The sequence below is a fragment of the Gavialis gangeticus genome, unplaced genomic scaffold (genome assembly GCF_001723915.1).
Source record: "Gavialis gangeticus isolate Ggan-Ray unplaced genomic scaffold, GavGan_comp1, whole genome shotgun sequence".
NCBI lineage: Eukaryota > Metazoa > Chordata > Crocodylia > Gavialidae > Gavialis > Gavialis gangeticus.
Genome location: NW_017729032.1, coordinates 182,316,960 through 182,339,852, shown reverse-complemented (window position 1 = coordinate 182,339,852; position 22,893 = coordinate 182,316,960). Strand labels below are relative to the sequence as shown.

The window sequence follows — 22,893 nt, the reverse complement described above, 5'->3', positions numbered from 1 at the left end:
AGGGAGGGGGGAAGTTGATGAGGAGGCAGTGCCCACTTTGCCTTAATGGTTTTTGATTACCTGGGGAAAAAAAAAAAGGTTATTGAGAATAATGGTGACACTAATCATTTTGGGTAATTCTACCAATAGTTCTACTGTATGGCATAAACAAATATTAGACTTTCTTGTCTACTAAGGACATGCTTCACTTGATTTAGGTCAGTACTTACCATTCTTCTACTGTTGGAATATTCATTTCTTTTTTTACATATTTTTTTCTTATGAACAGTGAAAATAAGAAAGGTATCATCACAAAAGCTTTCTATAGGCTTATGATTTAATTTTATGCTAAGGCAATAAATATTATTACACTTCAAGTTTTTCTACCTATGGTCTGATTGCTCTGGACACCAGACATGAGCATGTCTGTCCTGCTAAGCAGAACTGGAGGCATAGAGCCTACAGCAGGTCACCTTCAGATGTCATTTTTCCATTGCTACCAGCTGTGGCTTCTCTTAACATCAGCTTTTTCTTCCTGCTGTCCCCACTGCTAAACTGTTTGTATATGTCTTGGTTTTCTCTTGTCTTACTATAACTTTCTTTTCATTGTCTGTACTTCTAGCGCCACCTCCTCCCTCCAATTTTTTTTTTGTCCAGAAAACGTTGATAAAAGTTTGTTAGTCTCCTCATATTCTAAACATGTTAAGTTCTCTGTGAATCTTTCTCTGTCTCTTCTCATATCAAATTCTGTGCCTTTGTTCTCCACTTCCAGGGCTTTCTGTTCTGCCTCTTCCTTTGCAAAACAGTTTTGTGGATGCCCTGGGCTCTTCTGATGTTTTTATCCTCAAAGTGGTGCCCCTCATCTGAACTGTTGAGTTACTTCTTGTCTTTTGTTTTAGATGAGAAAGTTACTGAGTCAGGAACTGAGGTTTACTCTGTAAAGCAAGTGGTACATTTGTAATGCTATATAATAATTTTAATTGAGAATGACGATCTAAGTAAATCTAGCTAACGTATTTGTTGTTTTCTTTGTTTTACAGGATATAGTATCTCAGAAAAACACAGTAAGTATTAAATCCTCATTCATTCAACCCAAGGCCATATTTGAAGTGACTCTAACAAAAGGACTGCTAAGTCATACATGAATTGTTATATATATGATCAAAAAAGGTCCAAGTTCCCTAGGTTTAAATTAGTGGAAATCATGCTGACTTGCTTTCCAAAGTATGTTGCTGGTGTTTATGGTTTTGTTTCAGAAGGTGTTCCCTCTTTTTGTCTTTTAAGAAGATATACAGTATAGCTTTTCATTTAACTGGGACACTGGAAGTTTGTGAAAGAGCTGTCACAACGTATGTACCATATTTACTCAAACCCAAGATACATTTTTATTTTTCACTCGCCAAACAACATGGGGGTTATGGCGGGAAACCTCATCTTAGATTCGAGTACCAACCTGGGGTAGGAAGCCAGGGCCATGGCCATCACTACTGACTACCCCAGACCTGGAGCTGGCATCAGTGTAGAAGCTAAGTCTGAGGGAAGAGTCAGGTGGCGGGCATGGGAGGAACAGGGAATGGGGGGTTAGGTACTGGAGGGAGAATAGACAGTGGTGAAGGGGTAAGCACAGGTTGGGGGGCGCAAATGGCAGAGAGGCAGGAGGGGCAGGTACAGGCATAGGACGTACATTGGGGGGAGGGGAGGGGTAAGGGGGCAAGGTTTGTCTACCTGCTCCCCTGTTGCTACTTTGCCTGCTATAGCTGTGAGAGGTATGCTTTGAAGATGGCCCTCCAAAAATTAGAGTGTATACATGGAGAATTATAATAAAATTATAATTCTCCATGTATCAATTCCTAATCACTGGGGGGTCACCTTAACTTTGAAGTCATCTTGGATTTCGGTACATATGGTATTCTAGGTGCACAGATATGATAACATGCTTCAAAAGTATTAAGATAACATGCTTCAAACTTACTTCTTTTCCCCAGTGGTGCATTTAAGATGCTAGGAAACATATATGCATAGACATTCAGGGTTTTTATTGTGACCTGTGGATACAAAAACTTGATTTTTCAAAACAAAGCTCTTTGTGTTCTTAATACCTGCTAAAACTGAACACACCCAATCCAAGGTAAAATGCATTTGAACGTATTAGATCTGTTGTCTTATGCTGTGGATGAATAAGGGCTGATTTAACTCTGTATAAAGTTATGTGTTTTATGATGGTTCTCATTATATCAGCAGTCCTTCCCAATGAACACTGTAGTCTATAAATCTGAGAACAAACTCTTGGATTTGCATAGATCTGGAACAAAGACACAAAGAGGCAAAAATAAGCTAAATCCTTTCAAAGGATGTCTTACCTGTATTCTCCCTCTGTGCAGGAGAGGAGCAGAGAAGAATTGTAACTGAAGCTTTGGGGGTCAGTCCTGAAATAGTAGAGTTACAATTTACCCCTGCACTCAGATATTGACATAAAACATTAACCTAGACTGAAGATTTTCTGTGCTGCTGCCCTCTCCCTGATTTGGTTTGTGCCACACAGAGGTTGTCTGTTTCACTTTTTGCACCCATGCTGTAGATTGGACAACCCTGATGTAAAGTAGCAGGGGTCATCCCTGTCATATCACCTTCTTTTATGGCAGTGCTAAAGCATCTGTATTCTTTGCCTCAGGGGACTTTATATTTTCTGTATTTAACTTTGGTATTTATCCTAGAAATCTCAAATTCTATTAAAAGGGAAAAGGAAAGTTATAGTGCAGAACAGTAGTGGAAGCCCCTTAAGATGTAGAGATCAAATATTTCCTTTTACAGTGATTATTTTCCTCCAAAATATAAATAAATAAAGCTAAAAAGGATTGTGATTAATGCATCTCCCTTAGGAAAGATGTAAATCATTATACTAATTGAAAGTTTGGGAAAGAGGGGATGGAGAGGAAGGTAAACATGGAACTGAAAACAATTAATTGAAAATATTTCAGCAAGTCATTTGGGGCTTGACCTCAGTGGCCAGCTGAGCTGAATATGAAAACCACAGAGCAGCTCTGTAAAGCTCATTGGTAAGGGCCATGGCATGGATTTAATAAATTGGGATAGGGAAGTAGATAAAAGGGTGATAAACAGGGGATTCAGCTTCTGCTTGTCAGCAATGAAATGTACTGAGACAAGATAAGATGGGGAGGAGATTACTTTCTATATGACTCCCGCAAAGCAAGAGATTAAAATTCCATATTGGTAATTTACAGCCCCTCTGAGACATTTAAAGCATGATTTATGAGATTCATTATACAACTGGGAATTCAGTTCCCAAGACAGAATTGCCCTGGTTTGTAACTAAAGTCAGCATTCACTCGGAGATGGTATATATACAGCTCCATTGTTTCTGTCAAAGTAATTATTTATAAAATAAATTACAAATAACAAGTCTTGGGTTGCCATGGAGAAAGCAAAGTTTGGGAGCGTGCTTGAAGTGTTGATAATAGATTTGTGGAATGTAAGTATGCATTTATCTTTAGTGAGCAGAGCTCACCATTTGGGCTTTATTAGACCACATTTCAAAATCACAACTGGCTGATTGCAGATACGCAACCTGAGCAGGACATGAGAATTAGAGGGGGTAAAAAATAAAAAAAAGGAAATTTTTACAAAAAAAAAAAAAGCAAGAAATTGTCACTTTCTTGTTTTGTGTCTTTTTGAGTTAGAAAATCAAAATTTGAGAGTTTTTGTACTGCTTATAATAAAAAAAAAGGCATAGAATAATAGAATACAGAGGAAATAGAGGATTTTGATTGCACGCTTTTTAAAAAACAGCTGCTAGAATTGAGAGGCAGATAGATGGTCCTTTCCAAAATAGCTTTAGTACTTATATATCCTATGTACTATGTATAGTTTGGCCCATGTGGATCATTTGAATGTGGTAGTGAGCCTAGTAGTTCAGGGACTGACTATCCTCAATTATAACTAGGATAAAAAATAAAAATAGAATATGGGTATAAGGAAGAAAAATAGCTGATATCTGATTATTTTTTCTTCAAATTGTTTGATTTCTAAATTAACTGTCTGCCACTTGGTTTTTGGCAAAGATTGTTAAAGAAAATTAATACGCGTATTAACCAAAATAGTTATAAAACAAAGTTGGTTATTTTACTATAGGTAATATCTATTATGGTACAGATCTAAACTGCAGTGGAGTCTTTCTCTTGATTTGCATACTCTTTAAATGAAAATACCCTTAAAACTTCTACCAAGTAAATTCTGGCCAGTGAAGTCAGAAACAAATCTCCCATAGACTTCAGTAGGGCATGATTTCACTTAGTAGCTGAACTGTAAGCAACTGGTACATTGTAAAGCAAAGATTTTGTGTGATTAGTACAAACCTGTGTCAATAATAAGTTAGATTTTATTTATTACCTGGAAGTAATGAATGTTCAAGGAAGCTAAATAATTAGGGCTAGATTTAGTACATAATGTGAGTCTTGGAGTCTATCTCAATCAGCAGTCCTAATGACACTGCAGTGGAGTCCAGAGACTATTAAAGTCAGAAAATGAGTTTGTTGTATATGATTCTAATGTTAGCAGTTATAATCTGATCAATAAAGATTTTAAAGGAGTAATATTTTTATGTGCTTTTCCTGACTGCAAGTGTGATATGTAAAACATTGTAGTAATTTTAAAAATTTAAAATGTATTTCTAGAAATGTTTCTGAAGCAGAAAACGTATTTGAAAAACATATAATAAAAGATGTTTTATATGGGATTAGGAACTCTTTAAATGCAGAAATACAGCATTAAAACAACTCCAGGGGAGAACATACATTTAAAAAAAACCCTTTTAAGTAGATATCTTTGAAGAGAAAAATATTAAATTAAGGGTAACCTAATAAATATGACTAGAATTGTTTATATGCATTTAATATGCCAATAACATACCTCTTATTCTAACTTTTTACCTATTAAATTAAAAAAAATGTGTTAAGGCAGTTTAAGTTTTATATTTATATAAAATGTTTGTCTGGAAACATAAGAGTTAAGTTTTCCGAAGAAAATGTTGATTCAGTTTGACTTACTGCGTATAGTTAATTGTTTGTGTAGTTGCAACATTGTTCATGTACACAAAACTGGGAAGGATTGTGAACACATTGGAGGATGTGAGCACAATTCTGAAGGATCTCAACAGATTGGAAAATTGAGCTAGAGCTAGCAGGATGAAGTTCACTGAGGACAAATGCAAAGTGCTATGCCTTGGGAGGAAAATCAAAAACACAGATACAGAATGGGGGACACTTGGCTGAATTTATGAAAAAGGATGTGGGACTCTTGATGCAGCCACACAAAAAGTGAATGCAGTTTTGGGGTGCATCAGTAGGAGCATTAAGTGCAAGACACAGGAGGTGATAGTGCCTCTCTACTCGGCACTGGTTAGGCCTCATCTGGAGTACTGTGTGCAGGTCTGGACTCCACATTTTAAAAAGGATATGGAGAAGTTGGAGGAACCATAGGGAGGCAACAAAGATGATCAAGGGCTTGGAAGGCAAGACATATGAGGAGAGGCTGAAGGCTCTGGGCATGTTTAGTTTGCAGAAAAGATGGGACATGACAGCAGTTTTTAAATTACTTGAATGGCTGCCAGAAAGAAGAGGGGAAAAGCACCTTTTCTCTCTTGCTGCAGAGGAGGGTGCAAACTAACGGCTTGAAATTGCAGCAAAGTAAATGTAGAAAGTCTATCTGGAAAAACTTCTTCACTGTGGGAATAGTGAGACAATGGAATAGACTGCCTAGGGGAGTTGTGGACCCTGCATCATGGGAGGTGTTCAAGGGACAGCCAGTCTGATAGCTATGTCTGTATTCCATTGTGGGTATTTCCCATGCTTCTGCATTTGTTGGTTTCTTGCCTCCCTTCTCCATTTTTGTGCTATGTGTGTCAGGCATTGGGTTTTGGCTACAGCTAAGCCTGTGGACTTCAACTGGGGTGTGCTGATTCTCCTGCTGGGACCAAAGCCAGAGGCTCCTGGCTAGAGGGTCTTGCTTGTCCACTCAGGGTCAGACCAATCACCATATTTGGGGTCAGAAAGGGATTTTACCCCATGGCCAGATTGGTATAGACTGTGGGGTTTTTTTTGCCTTCCTCTGTATTGTCTTAAGTGTATATTAACAACATTTTATAGAAGCAGGACGTTGGCTGACATGGTTCCTCTGCTTTACCTGCAGCAGGTTAGGCTGTTAGGTCTATGTTGTGTCAGGGTTGAGAGTAGTCTTCTGTAGAGTTTAGATTCTGGTTGTATGGGATAGGGATGTTCCTGCCAGATGACCTATGGTGATCCCTTCCAGCCCTACTACTCTATGACTTCAGTCTACCAAGTGCCTGGGAATAAGACCTCCCTGAAAGCATGTTGATGATGAAATATAAAACATATGCTCTCAAACCTTCCTTTCCTGGTGTCCAACATGGTACTTTAGTTTCATTTCTGAAAGTTTTGTGGATTTTGAGCTTGTATATTTGCTGTCTATGTATTTGTTTTACCCTCCATTTTTTTCTGACTTCAATAATTTCTCTATTCACTGTGTCATGTCTGTCTGTCTTTTTTATTTTTATACTTCCATTTCTATTCTTCTACTTTGTTCCATTTCAATTTGGAGTAGGCTGCCAACCACAAAGCTTTTCTTCAGGTTCAAGTACCTCCTGAATACCAGAGTGTTAATGTTATAGGCAAAGTATGTATTATTTCATTTTATTCTGCTTTCTTATTTATTCATTTTGTTATTGCAGGATTATTTTATTGTTGTGCATTTTAAATACCTTTATCTAAGTACATTTTAAAAGTGATACTTGGCAGGTTCTTCTTTATATAGGAATTGCTGCCTTGGGTTGCTGTTATTAATAGCTAAATCCTGTAAACTTAGAACACAGTGCTTCTTAGAATATCCTGTGTTTTCATAAAAATATTGATATTATATTGTCAGGTTATAAAAATTAAATATTACAGTTGATGAATTCAGGCCTTTGAGCACGCACATAACAGCAAAATGTTTTAGAAACATTCAGCTCCTTCTAATGGAAAATTTCCTAAACCTCCTACTTTGGGAAATTAACTTACATAGGTATAGAGAAATAATTGTATCTCTGTAGTTATGAAGGTATATTTCCATGTGTTGATGTGGGTATGGATTTTTTACTCCGCTGTAATTAGGAATAAAATCCTTTCTTTTCTGGAATAGGGTTTCCGCACCCATATTGCTATAACAATAGAAGTTAAGTTATTCTACTACAGCTATACAGGTTCATTTCTTGGGTAGAAAAAACTTTTTTTTTATTATTGTTTTTTCCTTTTGATTGCATTTACAAAGGACAGTGCATTTACAAAGCAGCTGCTATGGAGAGAGTAAATTGTACCAGGTCTCTACTTAGCACAGCTTGTTTCTTTTTACCCCCTTTCCTGGCATGTAAGACTGGCAGCAGTCTCACTCCAACTTATCATTCTTTTCTTCAGTCATACTCAGTGTTTGGCCATCTGTGAATTAGAGTATGTCTACTGTGATATATATGGTCAAGTGTTAAAGTTGTCCTCAACTAGCCTGAACCATGAGAGCTGCCATTGCTTATCTACATTATACTTGGTAGCACGCACCAAGGTGAGCTTATTGTGGTAATAGATGTATCAGTTTCCCTTATGTAGCCATTCTAGGAATTGGTCTAGAGAGTACTTGTCTTTTCATCTAGGCTTTTCTCTACTTATGGACAGCAGAAATAGAAAGCAGGGTGGGAAACGTATGGTCATCTTATCTAAGATGCCATATCCAATGTCCCTACATTTATTGCTCCTGCACAGTGGTAGCAGTGCCTGCTGCTCCACCTCCCTACCAGACTCCAACCCAGTACTTTTAACCAACCAGCCAGGACCAGCCTATGGAATCCGGGGCTGTCCCAGCCAAGCTGGGATGTATGGTCACCCTAGTTTTAGGGATAACCTCAAGGTTGATTCAAACTAACAGTAGAGGGCTTTGGTGACTGTATTGCACTTCACTGTAGGGACCTGTAACCAAATAGACAGTGTCTTAGAGGAACTAAGGGGGGATGTGGGCACAATTGAGGGGAGCAACAGGCTACAGTTAGATCTAGATAGATTACAAGGATGGGTGGAGGAGAACAGGATGGGGTTTAACATGGACAAGTGTAAGGTGATGCACCTGGGGAGGAACAATAGGCACCACGCATACAGGCTGGGGAACTCCCCTCTTGTCAGCACGGAGGTGGAAAAGGATCTGGGAGTCATTATTGACTCCAAGATGAACATGAGTCGGCAATGTGGGGAGGCGGCTAGGAAGGCCAACTGCACCTTGTCGTGCATCCACAGATGCATCTCAAGCAGGTCCAAGGAGGTGATCCTCCCCCTCTATGCGGCACTGGTCAGGCCGCAGCTGGAGTACTGCGTCCAGTTCTGGGCGCCGCACTTTAAGAGGGATGTGGACAGCATCGAGAGGGTCCAGAGGAGGGCCACTCGTATGATCAAGGGACAGCAGGGTAGGTCCTATGAGGAAAGGTTGCGGGACCTGAACCTGTTCAGCCTTCAAAAGAGAAGGCTGAGGGGGGATCTTGTGGCCTGTTATAAACTGGTTAGGGGGGATCAGCAGGCGCTGGGGGAGTCCCTGTTCCCCCGAGCGCCGCAAGGAGTGACCAGGAACAATGGTCACAAGCTGGTGGAGGGAAGGTTTAAGTTGGACATCAGGAGGCGCTACTTCACGGTCAGGGTGGCTAGAGTCTGGAACCAGCTTCCAAGTGAGGTGGTGCAGGCTCCCACCCTGGGGGTTTTTAAGAGGAGGTTGGATGACTACCTTACTGGGGTCATTTGACCCCAGTGCTCTTTCCTGCCATGGCAGGGGGTCAGACTAGATGATCTGCTCAGGTCCCTTCCGACCCTAGAAACTATGAAACTATGAACTGAGAATCCCCTTTGAATTTGCATAAGAGTTCATTACTTGCCCCAGTCAGGTCAAAGATCCATTGTGATAGACATGGTTCAAATAGATAATAAAAGGCAGTCACTATTCCTGTACTATGACTGTAAACTTTTAAGACAAATTGTGACAGAAGAGTGCAGCTGACATAGCAGATGAGATAATGTTACTATAAACTACCAATGGTTGGTAAAGACTATATTTCTTTTTTCAATAATGCACATACATAAACAGAGCAGCCTGCCTAACATCATTTGGTACTGTTCTATGGGCATTGCAATGGGAACAGGACAGTCTCAGTTATAGACAAAATGTGACGCATCCCCCTGAAGCAATCCTGGAAAGCTTTAAACAACGGTTATTTGGAGACAATATTGTCCACTATTGGTTAACTGGAGGTACATTGTCCATTATATCAATAGATATTAGTTGGTTTGGATGGTGAAGGAGAGCATGCGTTGTGGTGGGGCTCTGGCTTTGGAAAGCTCTTAATACATGGATCATGACTTCATTGCAAAAAACAAACAACAAAAACAAGTTAGCTACCTTGAGTAAAAAGCCCAGGGAAGGCAAAGCAAGTTTATCTTTAGCACAACTTAGTAGGATGAGCTAAAAAGTATAAAGAAGTTCTAAAGTTTGACTTGATCTGCAAATTTGTACTCAAATTACACCACTTGACTAACTAACAACAAAGAAAAGTACATTCCAGCATCAAGTTATTCTCACAATACACTAAAATAGACTATTGCCCCTCCCAGGAATAGTTTGTAAAATTGTTTTAATTTATTTAGAGGTGAGTTCTTGAGGTCATTTACTGATGAATGATATCTCCTTCTGCAGCTAAGTTCTGTTGCTGTTACTGTTTTTACTTGTTTTGGTAGACAACCTAGAGTCTTTTTATAGGATGTTAATATTTCTTATTTGAATTTCATTTTATGATGGCTTCATGAATGGCATGGAGTTGAGCAACTCAAGCTCAACTGGGATAATAAATCTTTTGGTCTTTTCCTCCCAGTCCTCCTTGCTACCCTTGCTTGATAAAAATGAATAATACCACTATCCTTCATGTCACCTGGGCCTATAATGGCATCATTCTCATTCCAGGTTAGGATTAATTCTTATCAATTCTTTCTGTATAATATATCTAGGATAGAGGTGTCAAACGTCAGTTGGGGCCCTGAGGTGGATCTGGGCTACAGAGCTTCCTGTGGGCCAGATCCATTCTGGGGCACAAGGGCTGCTGCAGTGGCTGCCATGACAGCAGCTGCACAGGGTCCAGTAGGAGTGGGAACACTTAAGGGTCCAGCAAGGGCTGTGCAGGGTCTGGTAGTGGTGGGGACAGGGACAGTGCAGGGTCCAGAGGTAGTTGGAGTGGAGGTGGTGCACAGTCTGGCAGTGATGGGAGTAGTGCAGGGTTCAGTGAGTTTGGGGATGGAGGAAGTGCAGGGTCTGGTGGCAGGAGAAAAGGGTCTGGTGGGGACAGCAGGAGTGCAGGGTCTGGCAGCAGTGAGCCAAGCTCACTGCTGATGGCCATGCCCTACAGAACCAAAGGGCCCAACTTCTTTGGTACCCTCTGGTAGCCCAATAGAGAGGCTCCACTGGACTGAATGTGGCCCATGGGACATATATTTGATGCCCCGATTTTAAGATACTGACTTTTCTATCCATCCATAAAACAAAATCTCATGTCCAGACTCTCATTATCTCAGTTTCTGATGCATCATTTCCTCTTTCCTCAGCAAATGCAGCCCTGCCTTGTTTGTATCCAGTTGGAATGTTGTCACAAAGATGATTGTGGTTTGTCACTGTGGACAATATCATCCTCTGATTCTGCTTTATTTTTCACCTCAAGCATAAGCTGAATGCTTTTGCTTTCAAGGCCCTTCACAGCAGAGCTGTAACTAGCAATTCTGGCATCCTGGGTGGGAGATGCTGTATAGCCCCCCCTCCATCAGAAAAAAAAAAATCACTCATGCCTCAATGCATATATTTGACCACTTTTTTAAATTAATTCCAGAACCTACAAAATAATGTGCTTTACATTCAGCAAGATGTGTTATAGTAGACCCTTCAGATCAGCAATCACAGAAAAATCTGTGTTACATTACTTTGTTTGACTTGTTGGAAAAAGTAATAGTTGAAGTGCCTTTCCAGAAATTAAGGGACAAGGAATTAATTATTTCCTTCAAAGTTGGAAGCAGCCTAAATACTGTCTGAATTTGGTGGTAAAAAACATAGAAAAGATGAGAGACTCAATGAGAAAAGCAAAAGCAAAAATCATATTTTGACACTGATTTTTGGCAGAGGCAAACTCATTGATCACTTTGTCACCGTTGGTAAGTGTTCGTGGTCAATGGACAAAATTGCCAAATTAGAAGGGTGCTCTTGCCCCATTGTAGAATGTGCATATGTTTTCACCAGCTTTAGCTTGTTGAAGTTCCTCTCACAGGAAATCATTATTACTGATAAGTTCATAAAGTTATGTTACTTCAGAATGTTTTTGGGCCACCACCATATCTAAAGCAAGCTAAAAAAACAGACAATTTCTAAATTTATTTGAAATGATGGCCAACATAGCTTACAGGGACAGCTGCACCTCTGTTTGCCACCAGTTTCTCCAAGCACATGACTTCTGGCTAGGCCCAGGAGTTTTGTCCCAGTTTATCATATACTGTTGGTAAGCTAGGTAGACTTAGTTTCCTCAGACCCAAGGAGGTGCTTGAATGCACAGCTTTGAGATGCCCTCTCTTAACAAAACCTGCTCCAATCATTCTGTTTGTTGTATTAGTGGGCTTTGGCTGTTCTGAACAAAACTATTTTTTCAATATAGTTATGAGTTTGCAGGCAAGATATGAAATCATCAGAGTTAACAAGTTGGGCATTGTCCCTTAGCAACTTCCAACCGTTTGTTGGAAGGTGATATATTTAAAGCCATTTTTTTCTCATCTTGCTTGTGTTTCCTCAAAGTTTCCTATTAAACTAAACCAAGAAATAAACAGTAAACAACTCAATATCCAGGTCAACATATGTTGCTTATAAATTACTGTACTTTCTCACATACAACATACACTTTCCCCCAACCCCCTTCCTCCATTGGGATATGTGAATTCAGCAGGGAACCTGGCTTTCTAACTGGGATAGGAGCAACCCGTTGATTTCTGTTTCACAGCACAGTAACTGTTGTATTACTATTCAGGCTTAGGGAGTCCATTGACTTAATATCTAATTGTTCTTCATGCCAAAGGTATTAATGATGGTTTCTCCTTTTTTAATTGGTTTGATGTACCACTAATCAAGCTAACTTTCCTCAGGGCAATTTTCCTGTCTGCCAGCTGCTTCTGGCCTCTCTTCTTCCATTTCACAACCTTGGAGACTCTTTAATGCTTTTAAAATCATAGATGCACCCATGGGGATGAGTTCTGGCAACAGCCACTGTTTCAGCTTTAGTTAAGCAGGTCAGAGAAGGCGAGTAAACTGAAGATTAGGCTCTGTCCCTGCTCTATGCAGCCACAACTCTGGGGGAATAAAAACATTTTTTTTCATTCTACTTTTCAAAAACATGGTGTGTATTACTGTATTTACTTGAATCCAAGATGACTTCGAATTTTAGATGCCCCCCCATAATTCAATTTTATTTATGCAAAATTATAAATTTGTTATAATTTTCCATGTATGGAAGCTAATTAGTGGAAGGTCATCTTAAATTAGTCTCTCCACTGCTGTGGTAGGGAAAGCAGGGGCAGGGGACAACAAGCCAGACCCCTGCCCCTTGCCTCTCCTGCTTGGCCCCCTGTGCCCCCTGCCTCCCTTCCTTCTACATGTCCACCCACCCCTTCCCCCCCTGTGCCTGTGGCCGACCCTTGCTGCTTACCTTCTGTTGTTTTGTTCTTAGTGGCCCTGGTCCAGCCCCTTGCTGCCTGGCCAGGCAGCAGCAGCAGTTTTGGGCCTGGGCAGGTTGGGGCTGGAGGAACCAGAACAGAAGGTAAACAGGAGGTGGGGCAGGTGTCACAGTCTCTCTGTACTTCACAAAGCTGTACAGGCGGGTCTCGCATATGCGATCCCCTCCCTCCATATGGTCTCCACCATGCTTCCTTGGCTCTAAGACACCCTGCCCCATTGCATGAGCCATCATGACCTGGGTCAGGTGGTAGCTCAGCTTTGGCTTCAGATCTGAGCCCAGGGCCAAAGTTCTAGCTGAGCCACAACCTACCCCACGTCAGTATTAAATTATAACATGAAGCTTTTTTCCCCCCTGTGTTGTTTGGGGGTGTAGAAAACCTCATCTTGGATCTGAGTAAATATGGTATATTCCAGGTATGTTGTATGTGAGAAAATATGGTATAAAGCTGCTCCAATTCTATCTATGAAAATGCAAATGTGTGATAGTGAGAATCAGAGGCTATGGGAGACAATAGGTGTTAGACAGGTAGGTGGGGGTGGGGGGGAGAGGGAATGTTGACCTGGTGGTAGAATGTAGCTGGTAAAATGTAGAGAGATTCCCTGGGGTTATCGGATGGCAGGCAGGTTAATGCATTTGAGCCTGAAAACTTGCAAAGAATAATTTTTCCAACCATTTAGCTACAACCAACACTCTTGAAACATTTGGGGTTGGCAATCTATAATACATTCTTTATGAAATCATCACCTACTTCTTTCTTACCTAGAACAGCAGTTATTGGTTTGCAACTTGAAAATAATTTCCACAGATTGATTTGGGTATGTCAGACATCTGTAGCTATTAATGAATAGAATTAATACACACACAATTGCTAGTATCTTGAGCTTGGCCTCTTCACTAAGGTATATGTGTCTGGTGGCAGGAGGGAATCATGCTTTCTGATGAAGTCACAAAGTTCCAGGCCAAAGATGACATGGAAAAATGTCCCCATTTCATTGTGGCAACTGCTGTTTTTCAGTCACACACAAACAAACAAAAACATTAACAAAACCTGACTTTTGAATTAATCAGTAGGTTTATGTTTAGATGTACCAGTAATGCAGGAAAATGTCTCGTAACTTAGGAATTATTGGCCTTGGCATGCCTGTGAATCAGGTTTAAAGTATCTAAGTTGAATGTGCAGAAATGGTTTGAGGTATACAGATTTTATATTCTAAAAAGGGGAAAAGGGAGAAATGGAGCCATGCAAAATTAGTTTACTTGGGTAGCTGTAAGTTCTCATTGTTGTCTCTTAACTAAAAGATTCAGAATGAAGTGTCTCCATCGAATCTGAGCACGTTTACTGCATCCATTTATTTTCTTATTATGTTTGTTTTTCCTCCTAGGCATCCAGTGGGAACTACTATTTCATTCCCTATATAGTAACACCTTGTGCCGATTATATTTGCTGTGAAAGTGATGCCCTAAGGAGAGCCTCTGAATACATGCAGCCTAATTGGGACAATATCCTGGGACCTCTGTGTGTTCCACTGATGGACAGGTTCATCAGCCTTCTCAAGGACATTCATGTTACATCATGGTAATTTTACCTCACGTGCACCTTGCTGCACCTGAATAATCTTTTCTAGTATGGGAGGGCCATCTGAACCAGCAGGGTTTGACTTTGTGTTGCTTAATTTTTTGCCAAAAGAAATAGATTAATTTACTGTAAACTGTGCCACAGTCTTGCAGCTGTTGTAGTAAATTAGCTGTGTTATTACGACAGCAATGATTTATACATACTTTCCAGAACTCAGTAAATAAAGTCAGAACTGCTGACACAGCGCTTGGAAAGCCAAGTGTAACCTATAGAGCTTGTAGTTGTTACAAGAAAAAGAGTTGTACTTCAGTTTCTTTACAAGCCTTGAAACCAAAGACCATGTGTTTTTCAGCACGAGGTAAGGTGTGCAAACAGTATGGTTTTAACTCTGATTAACTTTTCAGTACAGGATTAGCACTTCTCTATCACTTGACTTTCCTACCCACCACAGTACTACATATCCCCTATATTGTTATAGAATAAAATTGCCAAAACCTTTTGCCAGTTTGTGAGCAGATGCATAAGGGTGAACACTGGTTCCAGCTTGCTGGCATGGGGAGAGAATTTGGCACCCATCTTGTAGCACAGTGTCTTTATGTTTCTATGCCTGCATGCAGTGAAGTTCTGGCAAAGAAAATCAGCTTCCCCAGGTTTGGAAGGCTGATTTTAAGGAGAAGGTGTGTGGGTGCGTGAGTAAAAATGGTATTCACAGAATGATGGTCTGGGATCCAGCTGCCCCACAGTGATTAATGCTACTTGTTTAGTAACACTTTTTGGTACCCCTCTATTTGTTAGGTATTGTCTGCTGCCTATCCTGCAACTTTTCCCATTTCCAAATAAAAATATACTGTAGTTTTTGCTTTTGTTGATGCAAACCAGTCCTACTTCTCCATCTATTAACCTATAACAACAAGGCAGCTGCTACATTATTGCATATATTCCATGGGGTGGATAAACTACCTGATATTTCAAGACAGCACCTTTTCAACAATGGTGATTATTCAGATTGTGCCTCAGTTGCACACAAGCTTGATTTGGATCTATGTATACCATGGTTTGAAAATGTGCAATACAGACTTAAATAAGGCTGTCATAGGTATCTATCCTTGATGACTACAAGGTTCTTGGATTGCAACTCTACTCCTGAGCTGAGTTGGCATCGTTCTGTGGAGCTCAAATTTAAGTTAATGCATTTTATGCACTATGACAGCTACTATGAAATACTTGGTTCTTGAGGTTTCCTAGATATATTTTATATTAATTTGAAAGTAACTGGATATAAAATTATGTTTTGACTTTTCTGTTTGTTCTGTTTCATTCACAAGCATATTAATAAAGAGAGTAGATTTGGGTGACTCGTTCAGTATATTGTTTGTTTTGTTGAGGAACTTCCAGTCAAACTCTAATCTTAAAAAGCTTTATAAAGTGCCTTAGTCATTTCTGATAATGAGATTTTAGGTGAGAACAGAAAGAACATTTATACTGTCTTCAGTGTCCTTAAACTACTTTTAAAACTTCATGGACAGATGACACAGACTTGTAACCAGTATTCCTGATTGGTGTGTCAAATCACCCTGTGATAAAACTGGTTTAAATTGTTATTGTCAGTTAGTATGTCCATGTCAGCTAAACAGAATCACATGTGCCTCCCCCCAGGATTCAGCTGACCCCCTCTGTAACCTGTCCTGCTTTGGAGTCAAAGGTACCACATATGGTGTACCCCTTTATATGTCAGGTGCAAAGAAATGACATCAATCGATTCTAAAATCATAGAATCGTATATAATTATGGTTAGAAGGGACCTCAGGAGGCCATCTAGTCCAACCCCCTGTTCAAGACAGGACCATCTCCAACTAGATCATCCCGGCCTAAGTTCTGTCTAGCCAGGTCTTAAAAACCTTCAGGGATGGAGACTCCACCACCTCTTTGGGTAACCTGCTCCAGTGTTTTACTACCCTCCTCATGAGAAAGTTCTTCCTAATATCCAACCTAAGCATCCTTTGCTGCAACTTGAGACCATTGCTCCTTGCTCTGTCATCTGCCACCACTGAAAACAGTTTAGCTCCATCCTCTTTCGAACCCCCTATTCAGGTAGTTGAAGGCTGCTATTAAATCCCCGCTCAGTCTCCTCTTCTCTAGATTAAATAAGCCCAATTTCCTCAGTCTTTCCTCATAAGTTGTGCGCCCCAGCCCCGCAACACTTTTGTTACCCTCCACTGGCCCCCAGACTGACCCCTGGGGCACTCCAGTTGATACTAGCTGCCAACCAGACATTGAGCCATTGATTGCTACGCTCTGAGCCTGATGCTCCAGCCAGTTTTCTATCCACTTTACAGTCCATTCTTCCAGCCCATCCTTCCTTAGCTTGCCTGCGAGAATGGTATGGGAGACTATCAAAAGTGTTGCTAAAATCAAGGTATATCTTGTCCTCTGGTCTCCCCACATCCACAGAACCAGTCACCTCATCATAGAAAGCAATTAAGTTGCTCAGGCATGACTTTCCCTTGTGAATCCATGCTGGACTTGCCCAATAATGTGCAAAATGCTGCCTTGGCATCTGCATGAGCACATTTGCTCCTTCTGTGAAGAGCTGTCCAGCATCCTTGCCAATGATGACACCTTATAACTGTGCTTCCTCTGTGATCCTAAATAAGACTAAGGAGAACTTTTGATGTGGACTGCTCGGAGAGGACCCAGTGTGAGGGCAGGGCAGCAGAGATCCTGGTGAAAGTCTAGCCCTCTTCTACACAAAAGCCCAGCCCTCTTCTGCACCATGAGCTATCGTACACTGAGTCATGGCAACTTGGGCAAGGGCCAAGACATCTGTACTGACATCAGTTGACATCCAGCTTCCCTCAGTTCAGCCTGTCAAAACACCTGCTGGCTTAGGTATCAATAATATAGGTGAGGAAATTTAGCATCAAAGAAACCTCTTTCTCAAAAGACCTTCAAACATTTGCATCACATCTTTGTACTGCAATATAAACTGACTCTAGTGAAAATTGTTACTGTGGATTTTATGTGCGTCCTGAGTATGCTTTTTGTGAAGTAAATGACAGAGTCAGGTAATGCATGACTTGTTTCTGCTCCACTTTATTTTATTAGCACTGTTATCTTTATATCTTTTAAAGATGAAGTATTTAATTTTATTTGCATCACTGTTCACTCCGCTCAGTGTGCCACTTCAATGCTCCCTTTCTGCTTTCTTCCTGATAAAGACATGGATTACTGTGTTTATTTGGAGGAATAACCAAGCAAGGTACATTAAAGACTAATTAAAAAATTATAATATTTAAGAAATATTTGTAATGAAATTATATTAAAGCATAAACTGGAATACATGACTCATTCTGATAAGGAAATGTTACTGCTCTTTGGTAGAGTAACCAAATCTCTATTTAGAAGATTCTAACACTTGTTTAATATATTCATTATTTAGTGCATATTACAAGGAAACACTGTTGAATGATATTAGAAAAGCTAGAGAGAAGTATCAAGGAGATGAACTGGCAAAAGAGCTGGCCAGGATTAAACTCCGCATGGATAATACTGAAGTCCTGACTTCTGACATCGTCATAAATTTACTTCTTTCTTATCGAGATATCCAGGTATGTTCCTGAGGAGAAAATAACTAAGATTATTTTCTTACTGGGGTTCACTTTATGTTGGTTTTAATTCTTGATTTCCTGCTTCTATGGGATTAAAATAAGGTAGTGCCCAAATTCAAGGACATAGGATACAAATTCCAAGTGTATTGTAGAACTGTGTATTAGAAGTATTAAATGTTAGAATTTTTAGAGGGTTTTAAGCATAGTCTCTGTTTAGTTTTCCTGTCTCAGAGGAGGGGTATTCACTAAGTCATGGAGTAGCCAATGTACGGCACAAATGGCATGGACAGCTGCTGTATGCAGCCAGATTAAAGAGGGAGCAGGTAGCACAGTGGTAGATAATACAGGGGGGCAGAAGGCAGAGCATCAGATCAGGCAAGGGAAGGGAATTGGAGCGGCACTCAGGGAGGGAACGGGGTTTAATTTGTGGCACACCAGTCAAAAATGTTGGCTCCCCCTGCCTAGAGGACCATATGAGGTCTCTTCCATCCAAATATGTCTAACTTCCCTGTTGCTACACCTTTTAAATCTAGAAAAATTATTTTAATTAGTTTTCAAGTTTTTAGTCCAAAATATAACAGTTGGAAACTAAGGAAAGGTATTTACTGTGATATTGGTATTTGCTGCAAGAATCCAGACCTACCATATTTCAGTATGGCTACAAAAAGGAACATCTGTTTATTTAAAACATAAAACCTAAATAAAACCTTTTCAGTATAATTTCTTCAAAAATGTTTTTTGTTTAAAAAAAAAAAAAAAGGCTTCTGTTGCCATACTTCCTAACTATCCATCTGTGTGAGGATCTTCCTTCTTAATAGTTATTTTCCTTTATTCTTTAAAATACAGCATGAGTTGTCCTTACAGCAACACTTTTGCCACCATATTAAGTATCCGTCAATTGTAATTGGGCTGAGAGAGAGATCACTATATGGTTTTGCATTATTTTAGGGTATTGCACACTTAGCACGTTTTATTTAGATTGTAGTAAGCGTTAATATAACTTTTTAAAAGTTTCCTGAGCAGTCGCATCTTAATGCTTCCTATGATCTAAATATAGATGTTAGTACTAAACTGGAGTCTTGAAGTGGCTCTGGTACAATCCCAGGGCAGAGACTGAAAATTTGAGAGGGCTAGGATCAATGCTCATGGGAGCCAATTCAGCACTCAGGTGCAATGTGGGGGCTGAGAGCAACACTGGCATGGCATGGGAGCTAGTCCTAGTGCCCCTACACTGTACCCAAGCCTTGAACTGGTCTGTGTGCAGGCCAGGTGCTGGAATGGCTCTGTGCTGTGCCAGTGTCACTCCCAGACCCCTCACTGCACTGGAGCTTTGAATCGGCACAGCTCTGGTGTGGTGGTACAGGGCCTGGCAGCCCAACAAAGTTTGTTGGGCACCTCCCTATTCCACTAGATCCTTTCTAGTTCAAGTTTCTAGTGCAATAAGGAGGCTGGGAGCCTGACAAACAGCTTTGTCAAGCTCCCCTGCCCCCCCGCCCCCCAGCACCAGAATCCCTTGATCACATTGTGTCTGTGAAGCAGATGACCATTAGGTCTACACATGTTAGGTAATCAGATCTGGAGATAGTCCTTACTGGCAAAGGCCTGACTTCATGATGTTACAGTGGCACTTAGCTTGCGCTTCACTGCTTGAACACTTGGACACTAGTGTTATAAGTACAGTCAGCATATGCTAAGTATAATGTGTAACAATACACTTACTCTCCATTTTGAGCACCCTTTTGTCCTATCACGGTGCATTCAATTTTAGTTTAATAACATATGACTAACTTTATACTTGCTTCATTAGCTTTAGGCATTCCTTCTTACCCTTTTGTAAGCTGTTTTCACTAGATTCATAGATTCATAGATTGTTAGGGGCTGGAAGGGACCTTGTAGATCATCAGGTCCAGCCCCGCGCCCCCTGCACTAGGCAGGAAGACAGCTAGGGTTAGGTGATCCCAGCAAGGTGACTGTTCAGTTTCCTCTTGAAAACCTCCAGGGTAGGTGACTGCACCACCTCTGGAGGGAGTTTATTCCACAGTCTGGACACCCTGACTGTGAAGGAGTTTTTTCTGATATTAAGCCTGAAGTGGCCTTCTAGGCCTGGGCCACAGTGCTTGGTCATTATTACATAAGCTAATTTGATTAAACTTCCAAGTGAAGATGAGGTCTGAAAGGGCCAGATTCATAGCTGCTGCTAAGACTAATACCACTCAACTGCAAATTTTATAGAATGCTTTGGTTTAGTGGTCACTTCTGTGATTGATTGTGGATTTTTCTTACACTATATTAGGACTATGATGCTATGGTGAAACTGGTGGAAACATTGGAAATGCTGCCTACTTGTGACTTAGCTGACCAGCATAATATTAAATTTCACTATGCATTTGCATTGAATCGGTAAGAATAACTGTATTTTTATATTCCCTGCAGGTGTATTTGTATGTGTACAAATACGTTTGAGGTGTGTGAGTAAAATTTTTCTCCTTCATCCCTTCCACATATGATATCTATGAGAGAAATGACTTTGCTGCACCCAAGTGTTAGTTTAGTTGTAGCAGGACAACTTTTAAATAGGACTCTCAATTAATCACAGTTAACACTTGCAATAAATGCATTAACTGGTTCTTGCATTCATTTTTTTAATGCGTTAATTGTGGACATGGCTTTGGAGCCCATGCCTGGGCTCTGCTTCACCACCTCTGGGCTGCCCAATGTGAAGTGGTGGCTGCACAGAGGACTGCAGGATGCAGGCATGCACACAGATATAGACAAGCAGCCACAGCCTGCACAATATATGTAGAGCAGTGCCACACTGGGAAGTCTGTGGAGGGGGAGGGGCCAGGGGAAGAGGCAAGGGGTAGGGAGCGGGGGAGGGGGAGGGGCAGGTGCTGGGGTGAATGGGGCCCTGAGGTTGTGGCAGGTCCTGGAATGAAACTGTAGGTGGCTTGTCCAGTTGCTTGGAGGGTGGGGTGCGGCTCCTCACCACAATGAGCACACCCAGGGGACACATGGAGGGCGTGTTCCCCAGATTTGTGCATGGGGCAGAGGCAGGCTGCCTGCTGTGGGTTGGGGCTCTGCACCCTGCTGCCCTTGCCCTTGGAGCTGCATGACACCATGTTGTGCTTCCTGCAGCTGGGCAGACTTATCTGCTGGGCACTGTGTGTGTGTGTGTGTGTGTGTGTGTGTTTGTGTTTGTCTCTCACTTCCAAGCCACAGCTCCACCCCACCCCCCAACCCTGCTGCTGCCCCTCACTCCTGACCCACAGTACCCTGCATCCTGCCAGGGCATGTGGGCCCCACCTCCGCCCAGGCTCCAAAGCCCCCACACACCCCCACAGCCCCCCACACCTTCACAAATTCCCCCAACACAAAAATACCCCACTCCCCAACCATACAAAGTACCTGCATAATTTTGCATAATTTTGAGGGGGTTTTTCTGTGGATAATTTCGAGTTTTTGGCTGTGCAATTAAAATTGTAGTTAATTGCAACTAATTTTTTTAATCATGCAACTAATCATGATTTTTTTTAATCATTTGACAGACCTACTTTTGAAGTTTAAAATCTCAAAGAATCTTTCAAAAAGTCACCAACTTGTAAAAGAGGCTGCCACAACATAATGGATCTCATCCAGAACCCACTGCAGTCAATGGGAAAACACCCATTAAATTCAGTGGGCTTTGGATTAGATTCATATTACTTAAATGCTTGAGTTATTGGTTACCTCCATGTCTTAATAGTTTAGCAAATTAGAATCATGAGTGAGTTATTGAAGTAATAAGTAACAAGTAGTAATTGAATTGCAACTCATGGGTTATAATGGAGGAAGTAAAGCTCATTTGATCTTGATGGTTTTTACCCTCTCCACCTCTCCCGGAGCAACAAAGGTAGATTTTCTGCATTCTCTCTATATTCTTCTGAGCTGTTTTAGGTTCCCAGAGCATTTACTCTCTGCTGGCTTCTACGTTTTAAACTTCTTATTTTAAGAAAGCTTTTAGCTTGCTTTATGAAAAACAGGGCTTATCAAAATAAATAATATCAGATTTCTTGTATTTTATTTTTTATTTGAAATCACAAGCGTGAGTGGCGAAGGTAGCTGAATAAATGTAAAATGCCTAGGTGAGTTGTAAGGCTTTTGAGTACTAGTATACTTCATTCTCACTAAAGATTAGCACTATGCATTATATAAATAACATACATTACAGAAGATTAAGACCTGACCAACTAATAGTTCTCAAAAATACTTTTCATTTGGGAATCCACATCAAATGAACCTTGTTTCAGTGGGGTTCCACAGCCATCAGTGGTAGACCTGAGAGTAGTGAATGTTTATTTTCAGCAATGGCTGTTGTTTGGTAGAATCTACAAATGGACATCAAGTTTGGGAAAGGGATAAAAAGTTATAAGGAGAGGGCAGTAATACAGTGTGAACCTATTTGCATGGTCCCATTCGAACAAGATGTGTTAGAATTCAGCCAAATACAAGATTGTACATTCAGTAAGAAAGAACACAGGACGTGTCTACAGAACTGGGGAGAAGGGCTTGTTCTGGAGATGTAAAGGATTTAGGGGTCAAAGTACACAAACAACTGAATAAGGTTTTCCAGTGTGAGGCTGTTGTGAAAAAAAAAAAAAAGAAAGGCTAATGCATTCCTCAGATGTATGCATACAGAAGTAATGAAGTAATTTTACTTCTAGACATGATATTTATGGGATTGATACTGTTAGATTGTGTACAGTTTTGGGAAGAGTACAGAAAAGAGAAATAAATATTATATGAGGACTGAAAAACTGTACAGTGAGAGACTTTTAAAGCGACCTGTTTACCTTATCAACAGGGATCCAGGTTTTCTCTGATGACCAAAAAAAAAAAAAAAT

The 22,893-nt window shown here is 40.6% G+C and overlaps 1 protein-coding gene and 1 long non-coding RNA gene across 3 annotated transcripts in view; one reads left to right on the top strand and one right to left on the bottom strand.

The window, feature by feature from the left end:
* Positions 1-22,893, top strand: part of MAP3K15 (mitogen-activated protein kinase kinase kinase 15) — a 180,963-nt gene that overhangs the window by 34,018 nt on the left and 124,052 nt on the right. The window contains exons 3-6 of one of the 2 annotated variants that reach the window (XM_019524659.1): positions 1,020-1,043; positions 14,212-14,405; positions 17,845-18,013; positions 20,307-20,413. In XM_019524659.1, coding sequence (XP_019380204.1) covers positions 1,020-1,043; positions 14,212-14,405; positions 17,845-18,013; positions 20,307-20,413 — 494 coding nt within the window. Of the gene's footprint in view, positions 1-1,019; positions 1,044-14,211; positions 14,406-17,844; positions 18,014-20,306; positions 20,414-21,828; positions 21,903-22,893 lie in introns of those variants that run through there. The other variant, XM_019524660.1, reaches the window with a different exon arrangement.
* LOC109302809 lies at positions 621-2,473 on the bottom strand. The gene is made up of 2 exons (XR_002098939.1): positions 2,340-2,473; positions 621-914 (listed from the first exon to the last, which is right to left on the bottom strand). It is a non-coding gene; the product is annotated as an uncharacterized LOC109302809 (long non-coding RNA).